We start from the raw sequence: 18752 nt of genomic DNA, 5'->3' as shown, positions 1-18752 counted from the left end.
TTCTTTGTTCCTTCACTCAATGACTATTTATGAGCCACTATACAGCGTGCTATACATGTAGTTATGAATGAAACAGACTTGGTCTTTGCCCTCATGAAGTCTGTAGTCTAGTGTTGATTTGATTCGATCTTTGTTAAGATAGCATTAAAAATGAAAACACTATTTTTATCCAAATACATAGGAACTAAATTTTTAAAAAAATTCCCCCCCAAAATGACAAGTTTAGGAGAATGTCCCAAAATGAACTAAATTAGTTAATAAATCAATTAAGTGGCTGGATATATATCGGCTTTAGAGGAGACATAAAGGATTCATTGTTAGCCATATCTGTCACACAGGAGTGTTTGTAGGATACTTAGTATAGATGGCGAATGTGTGCAGCATGATTTAATAACAAAAAATAAATAAAAGTAGAACAGCTTACATGTCCGCTAGCCCTTACCCAACCCTATTTGCAGTTTTCCTTTTATGTCCCCTTTCTTACCTGTTCTTGATCCTAAGACCAAATCTATTTTCCATACCCTACCTGTAAGACTCTCATTCTGATCCCAATAATAACAAAGCATATACATCTTAAATAGTCCTTTAAAAAGAGCATATATATATATATATATATATATATATATATATATATATATATATATATCAACACTTCTAAGATACACTTAAGTTATAGTAACTATCAGAATATTTATGAACTGGTCCTAATAGATGTGATCATTTTGGTTTCTAAACCAGTATTGCATAAGTATTTTATGCATAATTTCAAGTTACAGATTCCATGAATTCATATATATTTATTTCCCTTCAGTAGCTCCTCTTCATTTTGCAGTAGAAATAAAATAAAACAGTTTTCCCTATTGCATCTCAACAACACCAGCTTTGAAACTCTGAAGCTTTGGTAGTGGGTGGTAGTTTCTAAGGAGTGAATTTGGTGAACCAAAACTTCTTTTCGAAAAGAAGTAGCAGAATATTTAAAACCACTGTTCCCGTTTTTTTCTACTCAGCAATTTAAGGCCTCAGAGGTTCCACACTGTAGGTGACTCCAAATTGATAGCTAGGCATGCAGCCAGAAGAACATTTTATATAGCCATCTCAGTTCATTTTCATCACCCCTAGTGACTCTATCATAATACCCACCTCCATTCTGATCTCATTTGTTAAAGAAGTTGTTATTCCAGCAACTATGGAATGTGTGTTTCTGTAGGATTTAGCATTATATCATTTCATTAGCAAATGTGGCTTTTGGATTTGGAAAATGAATCAAACAACAGCAGCTAAGTCCTGGGACACTATGGAAATGGCATTATTGCTAGGTAATTATCCTCAGGACAGTGTACATAGAGTACTTCAAGAGAAAGGAATGTAATGTTCATATTGACTAAGAGAACCTCAGCCTTCCAAATACAGCTTCCATGGGAATAACCACTAGAATAACATTTAAGTTTTAAATGCCTCTTTGTTTTTAAAATTCATGATTTATAGTACTCATCATATATTTTCAGGCCAGAATCATGATGTCTCCTTTACTGGAAATAATACCAATGTTTATGTAAATACACAAATATTCTTACATTCCTTATAGTCATGGGGAATATGAATAACTCCTTGAATCACTCGGTGCTCTACATAGATCTATAAGTGGAATATAGGCAGACTTTAAATTAGTACAATCACTTTTGAACCTACATATGACAGTTTTGTTCTTAAGAATAATTCCTGTGTGAAACAGTTTGTACGAGTTGGTGTTTTTCCAAGGTTTTTTTTGTTCTAATCTACCATGGTTTCTTTATACTGAGAGTGACGCATCATCCTTGAGCCAGGAATATTTCACAGCCCTTAGTTTGCCTGTTGACTTCAAACACAGTTACTCCACACACTATAGTTAAACTCTCCCAGGCTGCCATCTTGGAATACGCATATTTGTCACACCTATGTAGTTAGGCATTTTATGTTTTCTATCAGACTTTTAACTTAACATTTCTTACTGTGAAGAGTCAAGGGCAGGGATTCAGTGAGTTTTTCCCTGACGTTCTTATAATAAAATATTTTGATTAGACCTTTTTGAATTATAATTGACAACAATGTAATGATGTGTATAGCAGAGTAGGAACTGTGATGAAGCCACCATAGTCCCTACGGTGAAGTTCACCATATGAAGAAGCTGTTCTGACTTATTTATGTTCAGCATTCACACCTAAAAATTTAAGAAGAAAACTGGCAAAAGCATCTCTTCAGGCCTACCATCCTGAGTCCCTGTGGCTTGGTTTATCTGAGAAATTTGTCAAAGAAATGCTGTCTCAGAATTTGACTTTGAGAAAACCAAGTACGTTTCCTTCTGACAGATAATGTGAAATGTGATGTAACATATTAGAATGCCATAGACACTTTGACAAGCCAGAAGCTTTCAGCCATGTGCACACAACTCTATCGTCCCTTACTGCTTTTGTCATCTTAACCCTCGTTCTAATGTTTTATTATTTTATTGATTCTGTTATATGTGTCATTTATATGCATCAACCTGAAATCCTTTTCTTATATATGAGTTTTATAGAGGAAGTTTATAATCCTTTCCTGTAGAGATGGGGGATGCATGGTTACACAGAACCCTCACAAACTGGGCAGCCCTAAGGAGCATTCCAAATATGTAAGTTCTCCCAACTCTGAATAAAGGAATAACATCTCCATAATGAATGAGGTGTACTGCCCATAGTAGCAAAAGGACAGTTTACTAATATTTTGTTAATTGTTACTAACTGCACGTGAATTGCTCTGTGGAGGCCTCTGGTGTTATCTTTATACAAATGCTATCTATATTATATAAGCCTCTGACCGAGAAGAAAATGCAAACAAAAAAGATGCACTCTTTTTAAAATCTGGATTAAATATGGAACTAATGCCTGTCAGATGGAGTAACCAAGGTTTTATATAGTTTTCAAAGCGTGCAATTGTGATGTTTAAAAGCATATGATTTGGCCTTTGTTATCTGGGAATAAGAAAAAGTATTATGGTAAAGTCTCACATACTTGAAAAGAATAGTATTTATTTTTTTAAAAAGAATGATCATTGTTAGCTTTAATAGGGCTTAGAAACTAAAATAGGTATTAGTTATCTTAAAATTCCTGACCAAATTATTTGTTCAGTGTAAAATTAATTGTAAGTTAGCGTTGCCAGGAGACCTTATTAGTTCCCATGTATTCTCTCTCATTTCCTGCTTTGTTTATAAAGCTAAAAGCAAATTACTTAGGACAGCAGTCTTGAATCATGTCCCTTACCCAAGGCATCTGATTGTAGATACTGCTGTGTGTGTTTTAAAAGCCCCTACCTCATCTTAGGCAACGAGAACCTTCGTTTACCATGCTATTCCCATCCTGCCTTTGAAACTTCTGAAAAGACAGTGCAGAGTAATTGTTTCAGACATCTGCTTAGCATACTTTGAAGTGCATATAAGTTCTTTTTCAGTTTCATTTGAACCCCAGCTGTCTTCACCAAAGTCTATAATCAATCTGAATTAAGTTGTCCTACTTCTCCTAATAAGTCTCTTATTAAGTTCTGCATCAGCCTCTTAGGGAGACTTAAAAGCTAATTCATGTAGAATTGCCATTTTCTACTAATTCATTTGTCAGCTCTCCAAATTCCAACGAAAACAATTGCAAAGACTATTAATTTGGCTCTTCATAAACAACTTATGTAAGTGTAGTATACATTGGAACCAAGTAAACGATTTAAAACAGTGGGTGGGAGGAAATGAGCTGATGACATTCAACACGCTTTCTTCTTGACTGTTTCAAGATTCCTTCCGCATTCAAAGCATAAAGCCATTTATTTAATAAGAGAAACATCCTTCTGCTTTTACTTTCATAAATAAGATAATTACTAAGTGAACTTTACTTAAAGATAGGAGAAGGCTTTACAACAGTTGGAAAAGAAACGTGTTCTTTTTGTTATTGAACTTATTTTAATTTGGATTTCTTTGGATTCCTTTGATGGACTGTGATAAAAGAAGAAGCTGGAATTGGCTACCATTGTTATTGCATTAAATCAGAGTTGTACAGCTCTTCTGGTCATGGGATATTTGGGAGGACATGGATAATCAAAATGTTCAGCTAATGAGTTCATCTGACATTATTCTACTAAAGAAGTTTTTAATTTGATAATAAAAATTTCTCCAAAGAATATCATTCTTCCTACTATTTGAAGGCAACCGTATCAAAAACTGATCCTTTAATATGCCAATCCTGTTTACTGAGGATTTACTCCAGTAGCTTTGTTTGTGCTGGTAGTAATTAAAATACTATTCCTCAAGAGTCTTAGGTAATAAAAGACTTTTCAAAACAAAAACTTAAGTAATATATTATCAGCATTAATGGATCTAAAACCTCAATTATTCATTCATTTATGATAAGGTTAAAATCTATACCCAGAGAAGTCTAATCTCATTCTAGAGTGCGAATCTTTCATTTATTTCATGAGTACAATTGTACTGGGAATTATATTTATGGCATCTTAGTTTTCCTGGGAATATTATTATTTAGCACCAAGCTGAGGGAACAAGAATTTTTATTAGCTTGTGTGTACTTACGCATATGCCACGTTAACTAGAAACAGTTCTAAAATGTGAGTTATTTAGCTGAAATTCCATATTTCCTTAGGAAAAAAATGAAAGCACACAGCCAATCTGTATTTTGATTCTCCTTTGACATCTACCAAAGTTGTAACCAGTTCATAGTTCAGAGTGGTGTTGCTCTCGTACCATAAGCACAACAAGGAACGAATTAAGAACAAATAACCCAAGGAGTGGGCTCCTGCTGTGTTCCTGTCATGCTTGGCAATTACAATTTTCGAAAATACACAGCTAACATTGGCACTGATATTATACCTTACACAACCTTACATTAAGTTGCTCTTGGTCAACCAGCTTTCTGAGTATCATGGGAACAGCTGTGCTGGTGATATTACTGTAACCCTCTCCTTTTAATGGGGCCTCAGAAGAGGAAACTTTTTCATAACAAGATTGTTACACTAAAATAATATTCTAGTTCTATTTTACACTTAGTATGGATTTTTCTATCAACTGTATTTGCCAAAAGCAGTTCTTCTCAAACTTCTCTACTTCAATTTCCTTAATGGTCAAGGAAATGAAGCCTGATACCTTCCCCCTTTCACCTGCTTACCTCCTTTTTCCATGAGCCTGAAATTTCTTTTATGTTTCTGGTTTTGTTTCTTCAATCTCATATCAGTCGTATGACCTTCTCCGTCGTGTATGAGTTGTGTTTTAATATGAAGACGGTTTTCTCTAAAATCTCAAGTGAAGTGAATCCTGCAATACATTCACCTATGGGTATGAAAGCATAAGTTGAGAAGCATGAAATGAAAAATTGCCCAATTTGTGCAGGCCTCATCTCTTGCCATTACCTTGCTGTTATGTACACATACATAAAGAGTAGATCCTCGCCATTTCAAATTTATCTTTTGCGGTTTCATCTGATCCTTGTCACCCCAAAGACCCATGACTTGTAGCTCTCTGTAATTTTGAACACGGATTCTTTGAAGCTTTTGTGCAGCAGTCACTTAACTAATGTCTTACTGGTGTTATAGGTCAGGTTTCCTGGAAGCAGACCCTCTGAACAGGGGTCTGGGTGCCCATGATTTATAGGTGGTCTGCTTTCAGGAGACGATTGTGTAGAAGTCAGGGAAGCATAATAAGAGAGAAGAAAGAGCCAAGCAAGAGTACCATCTCCGGCAAACTCTAGCTTTATATCCTGATCCATAAGGAGAGAGCTGTAGAGTATAAACCACATAGTAGAACTGTCCTGTTATACCCCAGCCAGTCATTGGCTATGGGCAGTAGTTTGCGAGTAAATATCAACTGGCTCTGAAAAGGGGTGAACAGTGATCTGTAGTATTTTCCAGTTGTCATGGTGTAAATACGCTCACCATGGCTGACTTGAGCTACCAAGATGATCTCACTAAATGCAGACTCGAATACACACACAATTGACTCTTGGGCTCTTCTGTGGCCCACCACTGGGGACATGAATTACCTCCTAGGCCCAGGGTATGTGTTACCTCCTGGACTAGGGGATGCCCATCAGTAGAGGTCACCTTTCTGAAGAAGAGAGGCAGCTGTGAGACATTAGTAGCCAACAGTCACAGCAGCTGGGGGAGAGATGCCCAGGCCAGGAAAAGCACCCCCTGCAACTGGTAAGCAAACATAGTATTCCACTCAGCTTTCCATATCTCAGTGTGGCTTTTTCAATGCTGTTGTGTTCCTATCCATGCCATAATTCTTCAGAAGTGATGAAAATTTTGTTTATGCAACATCCACCCTTTCCCCAACCCTACCTCCTAGGTACTTATTGGACGGAATTGGTAATGAAAGAGAAGAGTTCATGAAAAGGTGAAAGAAAATGATGATTATTAGTAAGAAAATGGCTTTATAAGTGACTTTGGCTTTATAGGTATATAATCTGTGTCTCAATTGATCAGACATTTTTGCTCCGAAATCTTGATGTGAATAATGGCCTACTCTTTCTGAATCTCTGTTGTAGAAGACCTTCACAGTTTTTGGAAAAAGACATTCACACTTATTCCAATTTTTCTATTGGTATTTTAATGGCACTTGTACCATTTGGGGTTTGCTTTAGATGACATTGCCACTATTAATACTTTAAAATTCAGATATTTACTCACTTAATTTTTTTACTTTGTTTAAATTTCATCACATTTACCAATAACAACAATTAAATTTAAAAATTCTCCTCATAGTTTCCTGCCAAACAGACTGATTACAAGCCAAGTGCTTTAAAGAGTTTCTGAAATCCGGGGCATTCAGAATAGTTAATACTATTCAACTTTTTAAAATTGAAACTGCTTATTAGTTATGAATAGCTGATCCAGGAGTTCCTACATCTCATGACTTATCTTGTCAACCCATTAAGGATCTGCATTCAGGAGAGGATGGTATATGTTTGGGTGTAGAAATGAAGATGGAGGTGGGGTGAAACTAAAAGAGCAACTAGGAGAAAGTAGGAAATAATCTTAACTGCAGTAATGGGAGAAAGGGGATTTTTTTTCCCCCTCAAGTGGTTCAAAACCACTGTTAAATGCCTGTGAAAAGTTCTTATTTCTGGTATAGGGTGAGTGATATCTATAATGAGGATTTTGGAATAAATATAATAGAAACGGATATCCTAAAATACACTTTAATGTTAAACAAGAAGCATTCAAAACAAATTTTCCCCCTTTTTCTGGAATTCTGGGGGTAGAGCTAGGGAGGTGGAAATAAAGGAAATTTTACCATAAAAGTAATTTGATTAATGCCAATGTAAAATTGAAATAGCTATGTATAAACCCATTCAAATCAAGTATACACTAAATAATTGAGTTAACTGAATTAAGCAGAGTAAGGGTACATTGATTTTCAATGTTTTTGAAAATTGGTCCACATATCATTGTTATGTTTTTGTTTGTAAACTTCAATATTTATTAAGTTTCCACAGTGTGTTCAGCCCTGAAATATCAAACTCTGTTAACCAGAATGAGCCTAGAGAATCTAGTACTAAGATAAATTTCTATTTCCTTTTACAGAATTGATTTTTATGGTGAACTTTTTTTTCAGATAGTTAAGAGCCTGCCAGTTCTGTTTCAAAACATACTTGTTTTTAGAAGTCCTGTTCCCTGGGATTCTGAATTATTATAGACCCCGTGGGCTCATTTGGAAGTTTTCCCTATCAAATATTTAAATCCGATCATAATCTTAATGTGGCATTAAGCAAATTAGCAAAAAAGAATAAAGTCAATTTATCAACAGTTATACTAAAGTACAGTCATTAAATAGCAAATAAAGTGAATGAGGAAAGTAAGCAACATATTGGTTTGTTTTTTTCGAAGTGGGTGACAAACCACTGCCAAGTTCCATTTTATTTATTTACTACTTTAAAACATTTTAATCTAATTTGGAATCTATACAATTGATGTGAACCTATTAGGTCTCGTTACAAAATATCCATTTAATTGCCCTGTGGTTTAAGGTTCTTGTCTGTCCCGAGGACTACAGGCAACAACATTTCACTTGCTTCACCCACTACTTGTCTGTTGGCTATTGGCCTCCACATATTTCTAGCAGGGACGGGGCTAAAGACAGAATGGTTCATGGTTTTCAACCTACACAAACCCCATACTAGAATGGCCACAAGGATTATGCAATAAAATGATGACTTTTGTGCATACAGTAAAGCATAAGGTTCATTAAAAGAAATTTAAGCTAAACAAAGGAGCAAAAGTTCTATTGATCCTTTGGCTTAACACAGTGAATAAAATATTACCTTTGGAACCACGCTGACATTTTGTTACAAAAGTTGAAGGAAGACATTTTCAAGGTTGTCTCAGCATTAAAATTGCTTGGGGGTTGGAGTTGAATGTCATATGCAAGATGGCTCTTAATGAAATCTGACCCACTTTAACTTTCAAAAAAAATCTTGAATTCTTAGTGAAAAGATTACTTTTTTAAGATTTTAAGCCCTTTTTTTTCAAATGAAATAGCATTCTCCTTTAGATAATCAATACAGAATCACTCCCACAGCTTTTTGAGGATACCAAGTCATACTCCTTTTTTGAAAAAGAAAAAAATCTATTGCTATTAAAGTATCTCTTTGTTACTTGAATACTAATCGCTTTTTTTAAAGGGTAGATTTGGCCAATGACTTTGAACTTTTTTTTTGAAGTAACATTTAAGTTCATTGATTAGACAGTTTGACACATAGACTCACTCATTTGTGTAAGTAGTATTTTATTCATCATTCACATGTACTTAAGTGGATATTGCCATGATAACAGTTGTCATAACAGAACATAACAGGATTTGAATTTAGATCTTACCTTAAGATGTAATCAGAAAAATTAGAGGAATATTTTTAAAGTAAAAGTCCTCAATATGTGGTGAAAAAAATGAACAACTGAGTAAACTCTTGACTCCACTTAAGAAGCTAGATCTTTCACACACACATACACACACACACACACACATACATCTAGGTAAAAATAATAACCATTAACGTATCTGGAGGGGCAACATTGGTTGAAAGCAAATACTTAAATCTTTCTTTTCAGGCTAGGAAGATGATGGAATGAAGATGAACCATTATTAAAAGTTTACCAATGTAATTTTTAAACATGCTTTTGCATAGATTTTAGTGAAGAAAATCCATTTTATGTTGATTTCATTTGACTTTAAGTAGTAAAATATCTTGTTCTTCTATTGTTCCATTTGTAAGTAAGAAAGGCATTTTGGAAGGACTACATAAAACCATTTATTAAATTCAGGAGCTACAATAATCTGAAAGTAAAAGTAGATATCGAAGGACATTATACAATCCTTTTCAGCCCGCTTCCATTTAATTATTTTTATCTCAGCTCTTAGAAAATTTATATTCATCTCTGGTTCAGTTCTGCTTTAGTATTTCTAAGTTGATAACAATATATTGAATGGAAAATCAAATCAGCAAAATTCCATTTTGTTTCAATAGTGAGTGCCTTCCCCATAGAACTAAAATTAAATAAATGTGCCCAGTATGAAGCAAACTAGGGGTAGCATATTGCACAGGTAACTCACAAACCTAGATTCTTCTACTAATCATTATTTATGCATGCAGAAGTAGCTTCATTTGTTTTAATGGAAAAAAGAATCTCTTGAGAACTATATACAATACCATATTTTGTCCTATATTTGCTTGGTTAAAATGTTGCATTTTATAGCAATGGATACATTTGGCTTGGAATTTGTTTCTTTATAACCTGGTATAATAACAATCATCCTTTAAATGAAATGATATTCATCAGAGTTAAGCTGCATTCTCGTAAGAACTTGGTCTGTTTTGTGCACTGCTGTGTCCCTAGTCCCGGGAACATTCCCTAGTAATATCATAGTTGCTCAAGAATATTTTTTGGAATGGTGAATAAATAAGCATGCACAAAAACAGAGGGCAAAATGCTCTTTCACATATGTAAGACCTTCAAAAACTATTTTACAGACAATTTTCTCCCATTGGCAACCATCCTGTTTCTGACCAATCTTACTTCTTGGCCAAATCTCATTGTCACTCGTCAATAGTAATTCCATATTTCCTTAGAAAAAAATGAAAGCACACAGACAATCTATATTTTGATTCTCCTTTGACATCTACCAAAGTTGTAACAAGTTCATAGTTCAGAGTTGTGTTGCTCTCGTACCATAAGCACAACAAGGAATGAATTAAGAACAAATAACCCAAGGAGTGGGCTCCTGCTGTGTTCCTGTCATGCTTGGCAATTACAATTTTCAAAAATACACAGCTAACATTGGCACTGATATTATACCTTACACAACCTTACATTAAGTTGCTCTTGGTCAACCAGCTTTCTGAGTATCATGGGAACAGCTGTGCTGGTGATATTAATGTAACCCTCTCCTTTTAATGGGGCAGCTTGCTTTAGATGGGGCAACCAGGGAAGGGCTCACTTTCATGGTCACATTAACTGACTACTGAAGTACATAAAAAGAAGCCAGCTAGGCAAAAAGCAGAAATACAAAACTCCAGGTCGAGGGAACAGCATGCCCGAAGGGTCTAAGTCAAGAATAAGCTTGTTGAGTTCTAGAGACTCACCATCTTCTACCTTCCTGTTTAAAAGGCCAAATTCTCAGGCCTATTCTGGACCTACTGAATCAGAAACACTGGGGTGGGACCCAGCAAACTCTGTGTGAACAAGCCCAACACATGATAATGACGCACGCTGTTGTTTGAGAATCACTGTTTTAGATGCCATGTAGAGAAGGGTGAGAGTAAGACTACGCCCTAGGCAGGGGCAGTGGTGGTGGCAAATGTGGGCACAGACCATGGACATTTTCGACTGGCAGAAATGTTTACAAATTCAAAATACCCGTTACATCTGAAATTTAATCTAACTCCTGAGTTTGAATGTCAGTGTCTTAGTGGTTGATGGTTTTTAACGGTTTATGGATTATTACTTATTCTTAAATAAGTAAATAGATTTCATTAATTGCCATTTTGCTTGATGTTTTGTCACATATAATTAAAATTTCTCAGAAAGAAAATATTGGCATTTCTTCTGTTTCCTTAGCAGCCTGAAAACATGGTCTGCTTAAATGATTTATTTATACTCATTAGAGGCCTTTTTATTTTAATTGTACAAATTTTGCATTTAACCTTCGTAAAACACTCATGAACTACCTTCCTGTTTGTTTTAATTGTGCCATTAGAAAGCTATGAAAACCTTGAACTGTTTGGGGGGTATTTTGGTTAATTTTTTGGTTTGTTTGCTTCTTTTTCTATAAAGGGGAAATAATTAGCAGTAAGAGTTAGGATTATAGAAACAAGTTTCGAAGGAAATTAAAGTAACTAAGATGTGTACAACTTGTTCTTATAAGTAGAAGCCTTTCCTTTGTGACCAATTCTATCCTATTCCTCATTTCCAATTTATATTTGTGAAGGCAAAATGAACAACATGCACAAAAAAGAAAGAAGATGGACATGTTAACATGGTAAAGCTATAAATCTGCTTTTATTTTAAGAACATTGGGGTTATAAGCTTCATAGTGAAGCCATGTCCTGAAAGACGAAGAGTTATGATGAATGTAAATGAGAAAATGTTAAAAAAAAAAAAAAGAATTTATGCTTTTGTGTTTGGGTGCACATTCTTTTTTAATACTACAAACAGAAACTAGAGATCATTTTTCATGAAAACATGAAGATTCTTTATGGAAAAAACACAGCAGTTAATTGCTATTCTTTTAGTGCCACAAATTTGGAAGTGTGGTGACTCTGAGGGGAAACCATAGTTAAAATATAATTACTGTTAATTGCTTGGGAAATAAAAGCACCACATTTCTTCATGCCTTCAAAGTTCACATTGTTTCCCTAAAATCTGTTTTTTGGGTTTTGTTTTTTTTAATTTAACCTACCCTAAATCATCCTGATTATGCTACATCTAGGTCATTAGTTCTGAATCTGTTTCATTATTTATGACCTTATTCAGATTATGCCCAAATATGAAAACGTACAAGAATCGCCCTGAAAACTGAACGCAAGGAAGACAATGGAAATAAACAGCACAATATTTTGCCTTCAGGCTACCACAGTAAAATCTGATGGTGGAATGTAATGCAGCCGCATCTCTATTAAAACAGAGTACATGTTTCAATGGCATAATTTATTGTCAAGAATGTCTCCAACCAGAGGCAAACAGTGATACTGAAGGCAGAGGGATGTACTCAGTCTGCAAACTACACCCTGTGTCTTAGCTCTATACAATCCCTCAGTATTAGGCAGAAATCAAGGACTCTAAGGGAAAGGGTGGGATGTCCCAGTTTTATTGGAGATCTATGGGAAAGCCCCGTAATGTTAGTAATGAGATTTCACGTAAGAAGCCTCTTGCAAGAAAAAAAACAAAAAGTACCTAAGGATGAGGATAAAGGACTGAAGCCTAAGGATAAAGGAGATTGGGGAGCTGGATGAAGTCTGTGTAGTGGACGCTGTTGGCGCCTCAGCCAGACTCCTTCACTAAGCTGGTGCACCCCAGCTCCCCCAGCAACTCTGTGTATGGCTGCTAAAGACTCACAGTTGCACCCTTTTCCAGAAAGCCTCCCTCATCCAAAAGCAAGCCACCTTGCCTGGGAAGTTACTTCACCCCTTCTCTAAGACCGCCCCGGGGGCACCAGTGGCCAGTGACTGAATGACATCGGGATAGAAAAGGACAACCCCCTTGTCTCGAGATGGGACCAACTATGTTATAGTTTGTGCTCCAGAGCTCCCCGTTGGGCCAGGCTGATGCTGGTCTCCAGCCGAGATCACATCCTTACTTAGCTTTCTTGCCTTGTCCTGCTTCTCTCACTCCCCGGCTCTTAAAAGCATTCAGACTCTGCTTCTCCAAAACCCAGCTTAAGGCAGTAAGTATCAGAGACAAAAGCTGAACCTACATCCTGGGCACCGAACCAGGCAGGGAACCAACCAGAGTAAAGAGCCAAGAATTATAGGTAACAGTGGAAGCCTCCAAGCCTGATGCATTGCAATGAAAGATTTGCCTACATCTCATCTTGTGTTGCTTTGTTTTTGGTCCAACGGCATTTGAGTAGCTCCTTCCCCACCCCCTAGGTATTTTAGAGGTGCCAGTAGACCTCGGATCCTCCGGGCAAAGCAGAACATGGTCTATGGCCCTCTTGACCTCAATGGTAGGCACTCACTGTCATCAGGATGATATACCCACCCAGAAATGGACAAGCTACAAAACACAGCTGGGCTGTACCTATCCCCCAAATCTCGGGTCCGTGGGCTCTATGAGGCCTTCCCTGAGCCGCATGTAGGAGCCCCAATGCCAGATCGGTATTTGCAGAACATGATTTCCATCCCCCCCAACACACACACTCAGCTTCTCACTACTAAATCAGCATGAAGAATCTTGAGACTTTTCCTAACACCTCCCCTTTTTCGACTATTTTTTAGTGGCTTGGGTTCACAAACATCTGTTCAGTAAGGTTTCATTGTAGAGAGAAATGCAGTCACCACTTCATTTTTTAAGTCGTATTTATTATGTACATTTCTCTGTGCAGTGTATATAGTCCTGGAATGACATTTCATCATCAGATCCTAGTAATTTTGAATTCCTGGTAAGTGAGACAGGACCTCTATGAATTAGTAGGTTGAGATTTCAGGAAGAATGTCTCATATCCCTAAGAGGGAAAGTTTTTCAGACGTTCAGTAGCACCATTAATATAAAAATTATATTGCACAATTTTTAACTAAACGCATAAATGGTGGAGCTAATTCAAGCATCCCAGAGTCTCCTCTCCTTGCTTGCTTGCTCCTGCTGTGGTCTCTCTCTTGGATTGTCCCAGACTTCCACCACTGACCCCTCTACTTTCTGTCCATCTACAAGTCTTATCTTGCTCCACTTTCCTCCTAATCCAGTTTGTATATCATGGTCTGCTTTTCAGTCACATTGTGGCTAAAATTTAAACTCCCTTGTCCCTAAGTGCTTGTGCCACAACCACCTGACAAAACCCCAAACCTGGATCAATTGCTTTCTCCATGCTTGCACGGAACCCTGTTGCAGAAAGAGAAAGTTGGGCAGGTTAGTTCTACTAAAAAATGTGGGGCCTCGGCCTCAGATGGGTTCTCGCCACCCTGGCAACCTCACTAGTTTTCTTAGGTCAACTCCCTCTCACAGCCCCTGTTACAAGTAATTCAAATGTTCCCCACTTACACTTCATTTCTGCTTACATTCAATGACTTTTTTGCGCACCAATTCTATGCCAGGTCTGTGGCTTCATACTTCACAGAGGAACTGGGGGCCCTCAAAGTCGAAGTTAATCAACTTACTCTTTCCACACCTCCCAATTGACATGCCTTGTAGAATTGTCCCTTGACTACCAAGTCAAAACTGATCCCTTCAAAATAATGTTCCCTGGTTACTAGACAATCCTTTTCTTTTGTTGCAAAGTGGATGATGACTAAAATTCTAAATCTATATTTGAACAAATCTTTAACTACATAAGGATAAGCAAAGATTTGACAGGCAATTTAATTTCATAAAAAGAAGGAAAACTTGACATATCGGACTAATATATCATTCTAAATCAGTACTTTTATATCTGTAATCAGACAACATTTAATGAAGTGAAAATTCTGCCTGCATGAAACTAGTCATAATAAAATTAGACTTGGTTTGTTCTTTCATGGAGAACATATTCCAGATGTTTAAGTGATTGAAAGAAAACCCACAGCATAATGGTTCCCTTCAATGTTTTCTCACGGCTTTCAAACTAGAATAAAATCTAATGAAATTTGGGTAGTATTTAAATAGCACATCATATTGTTCCGCATTAACTGTACTTTTTTTGCCATTTTATGTTTAGTGTTTGATCATTTAAACATAGATTTATATGTGCACTATTGAAAGCTCTAATGTTTGAAATAGCATCAAACCCAATGTTACATCCACTTAAATGACATGGTACCTGTCTTCCCTCTTTACATAGTATGTCCTATAATTCAGTGTTTAGGGGGCTACCCTTCTTGTTACAGATACTTCTAGGCATTGACAACCTAAAGCAGTGAGCCATCCTCAGGTGGTATGGAGCTACCACCTGAACCTAGGTCAAATGCCAAAGTGAAAACTGACTTGGACACTCTCCTGCCTCCTTTTTTCTTCTTTTTTTCTACCATAAGGTAACTCCTTGTCTTCATTCTCGTGTGCTTAGTGCCTTCACGATGATTTCTTGCTGGCTCAAATTCTTTAGTCTGCTCAAGCCCATCATAATATCTCCCCAAACTGAACCTTCACACCAAATTTTCTCTTTATCAACTGACCTCCCCACAAAGCTCCATTTAGGTTAAAAGAAATTTAGACACTCAAATTAAACTAGACAAATGGCTTTTTTTTAATCCTTAATTGATGATAATATAAGTAGCAGTAGCAATGGTAGTAAAATAGTAGTCATAAAAATATATAATAGATGCTTTTTATCCCAATTCAGTGAGGACCTAGAGTTCAACTGTTAATTGAAAAAGTCAGATAAATCAGGGAATCATAAAAAATATGTCTTAGACATTTTTTTCTATCTTAAAATAGTCATCAATATTTTAATGTTGTGTGAAGGTTTTTTTTGGTGTTTTTTGTTTTTTTTTTGAGATTCACTGATTAGAGTTCTCCATAAATCACATTGGGAATACAAACTTTTTGATTTCCAGTTTCTTTAATGTAGGCAGAGCCCACCAGGAAACATGAGAAGCATTCTGAATATGGAATCCTTCTAAATTTTTTGTTTTTTCAATTCTTTTATATAAGTTGTCTTGTCCACATCCAATTCAACAATATTTCTTTTTATTTTTCAAGCAGCTTTTCAGAGTATTTAACCTGATTTTCATAGGAATAATAACTTATTTTTTAGACTTCTATTTCTTTGGTTAAGGAAATCTTTGATTAAATTGTGTACTTGAAATACTGACTGGCAAAAACAGGTTTGAGAACACAACCGACCGCTGTGACATACGCACCACTGTCAACTCAACTAATGAGATCTGAAGACCATGCATACTGACAGATACCTCTAACATTTCATTTAGAGGCTGTCAGAGGCCCCTGTCAGTGTGTTTCGCAGAGAATGGACACTGCCTAACCTTATGACTCTTAAGTGGAGATCAGTTCAGAGAACTTGTACTATAATTGTTAGAGCCGAGGGGGTGAAAACCCACAAGAGCCCATGATGGTGGAGACAGAAAAAGGGGTGGGGGGAGAGAGGAGGAAAAGAAGAAGAGGGGTAGGGAGAGTGAGTGTGGTGATTCATTATGAGTACAGGAATTTATTTTTTTAATCCCCTTCATCCTTGAAACCATTCATGCAGGATTAAAATCTGTGCCCAGGATTTTGGGGGAGGAAGTGAATATCAAAATATTCTAATAGGAGACACTTGAACGTGTAGATTATGTAATCCAAAGAGAGCTGAAATCTAGATATGATTTAACTAAGATGGATACTCACCGTAATGGCTAGGAGCCATGCTAGTGAAGGCAGATTATTAGCGTATAGGTTTAACCTGCAGTATTGTCAGGTTCCACTTGGCTATCCTGACATCTCTGCAATGGTTTCCTGTTTACAGTTCCCACTCATATGATATTTATCTGTGGTTACTAGAAACACATATTATTATCCAGAACAAAATGGTTCCATTTTGTAATTGTCCTTGTCTAGGTATTCCCCATTGCCATTTAACAAATCTGTTTTCTACCCTTTCTATTATGCAAAACAAAGTGATTACAGATCATTTCATTTTAGAGGTATGACTTCACGGATATGGGTTTTAACCACCTCTCTCCATGGGCACTTATTCTGATTCTTTTAATCCATATATTATAAGGAAATGAAATAATAATAGTTACTATCAATCCCTATAAAAACTTTTGGTTTCAGATTGATTCCGATGACATTCCACTGACATAAACTTCAATAAAGATAAATAAATCAGATAGGATTTTTTGCATGTGTGTGGTCAGTCAGAAGGGTTTCTTTTGTTTTCCTTTGCTTTTATTTTTATGGATATGTAATTCGCATACCATGAAATTCACCCTTTTAAAGTGTACAATTCTGTGGTGTTTAGTGTATTCTCAATGTTTTGCCGCCATCACCACTGTGTACTTCCAGAATATTTTCATCACTCGCAAAAGAAATCCCAGGATTCTTTAATACTTTTAATGATCCCTTTAAAGAAAAACCTCTAATTTCAACAGAGTGATTATCACAGTGTCTTCTATTAGCTAAGAACCATAGAAGAGTCTCATACTCCGTGCAATACCAGTGGTGAGATATTCAGGTTGATTTGATAGGATAACATCATTCTTATTTGGAATAGACGTACTGGCTCCTTCCAGTTCAGTTTGGAGGGAACCAGAGGGCTATACATGAGGTCAATGTAAACAGTGCTTTTTTCTCAATATAGTGAACCAGAGAAATAACACCTGCCCAGATCAAACAAGTCAAAACAGCACATATAGCCAAGTAAATGACGGTGTCCTTGTGCACAGACATTACATTACACAAACTGTTCTCCTAAGTGAGGGAATTTGTCCCTTAGAAATTGTTCATTGGAACATTTGGACATCATGCATCATGTTAAAGATCCATAAATGTCATCTCAATAGGGTAGATATGATGCATGATAATATCCTCCCCATATCTGCATAGGGTTCTTCTGCTCAACAGATTGTCATGATGCATTGCATCAAAGAATCCCAATCTAGTGCTTTAGAGACAGCTGAGAAGCCCCTTGGGAGCCTTCTTAAGTCACTGCTGCAAGGACTGAACTACCAGGAGACCAGGAAGTCATTCTTAGAACTTGACAAAATACCCTCATCTCTAAATGAATCGATTTATTATGTAGTTGGTGCAAAGTATGAATGTAATATTTTATGACTGAATATATCTTTTTATTGTTAAAAAATCCATTTCTGGTTGTGAGATGAGTAGAATTGAGAATCTAACAGCATTATATTTGTCCTGTTACTTTGCCGATCCAGAATTTGTTTGGAGGGGTATATAATATAATAGTTAAGATTATTCACTCTGGAGGTAGGCAAACCTGGGTGGGTACGTGTCCCAGTTTCCTCAGTGTTGATCCATTGGACTTCAGGCAAAGTTTAACCTCTGTAAGTTTTTCTCATGTGTGAAATGAGAATTCTCCAACTATGAACCTCATAGTGTTCTTGTATAGCAATAAAATCGTATTATGTATGGAAAGAACTCATCAAAGGATTAGGCACCTAAGAAGTGCTCCATAGATATGAGTTACTATTATTCACTCATTAACAAATGTTTGCTGTTCTATTACCACTATCATAGAGCAAATGTCACTGACCCTGCACCCCAAACAGAAGAAGATAACTTGTAGTTCCCAGGTGTCCGTTTCTTTGCCTTAAGTGTTCTCATCTTCCAATTTGCCCTTGACTGTTTCACACAGGCACTTCGGGGAGAAATCGCGCCTCTTAAAGAGAATGTAAGCCACGTCAATGACCTTGCTCGCCAACTCACCACATTGGGCATTCAGCTGTCACCCTATAACCTCAGCACTCTGGAAGACCTGAACACCAGATGGAAGCTTCTGCAGGTAGGCACATCATGAGCTTTGCAGTTCCTTGTTACAATAAAAGAATACACACCTAAAGCTTGTTGAGGCAGAACTGTAAAAGTAATTTCTTCATGTGATG

General features: G+C 36.5%; 1 protein-coding gene across 9 annotated transcripts in view; it reads left to right on the top strand.

Moving 5' to 3' along the window:
- DMD (dystrophin) overlaps nucleotides 1–18752 on the top strand; it is a 2125071-nt gene that overhangs the window by 1770870 nt on the left and 335449 nt on the right. For all 9 annotated transcript variants that reach the window (XM_074323908.1, XM_074323912.1, XM_074323913.1 and 6 more), the window contains one exon: nucleotides 18506–18652. In XM_074323908.1, coding sequence (XP_074180009.1) covers nucleotides 18506–18652 — 147 coding nt within the window. The remainder of the gene's footprint in view (nucleotides 1–18505; nucleotides 18653–18752) is intronic.

Source organism: Rhinolophus sinicus, chromosome X (assembly GCF_036562045.2).
Source record: "Rhinolophus sinicus isolate RSC01 chromosome X, ASM3656204v1, whole genome shotgun sequence".
NCBI lineage: Eukaryota > Metazoa > Chordata > Mammalia > Chiroptera > Rhinolophidae > Rhinolophus > Rhinolophus sinicus.
Note: the sequence above shows the minus strand (reverse complement) of the source record. Positions and strands in the feature narration are given on the sequence as shown.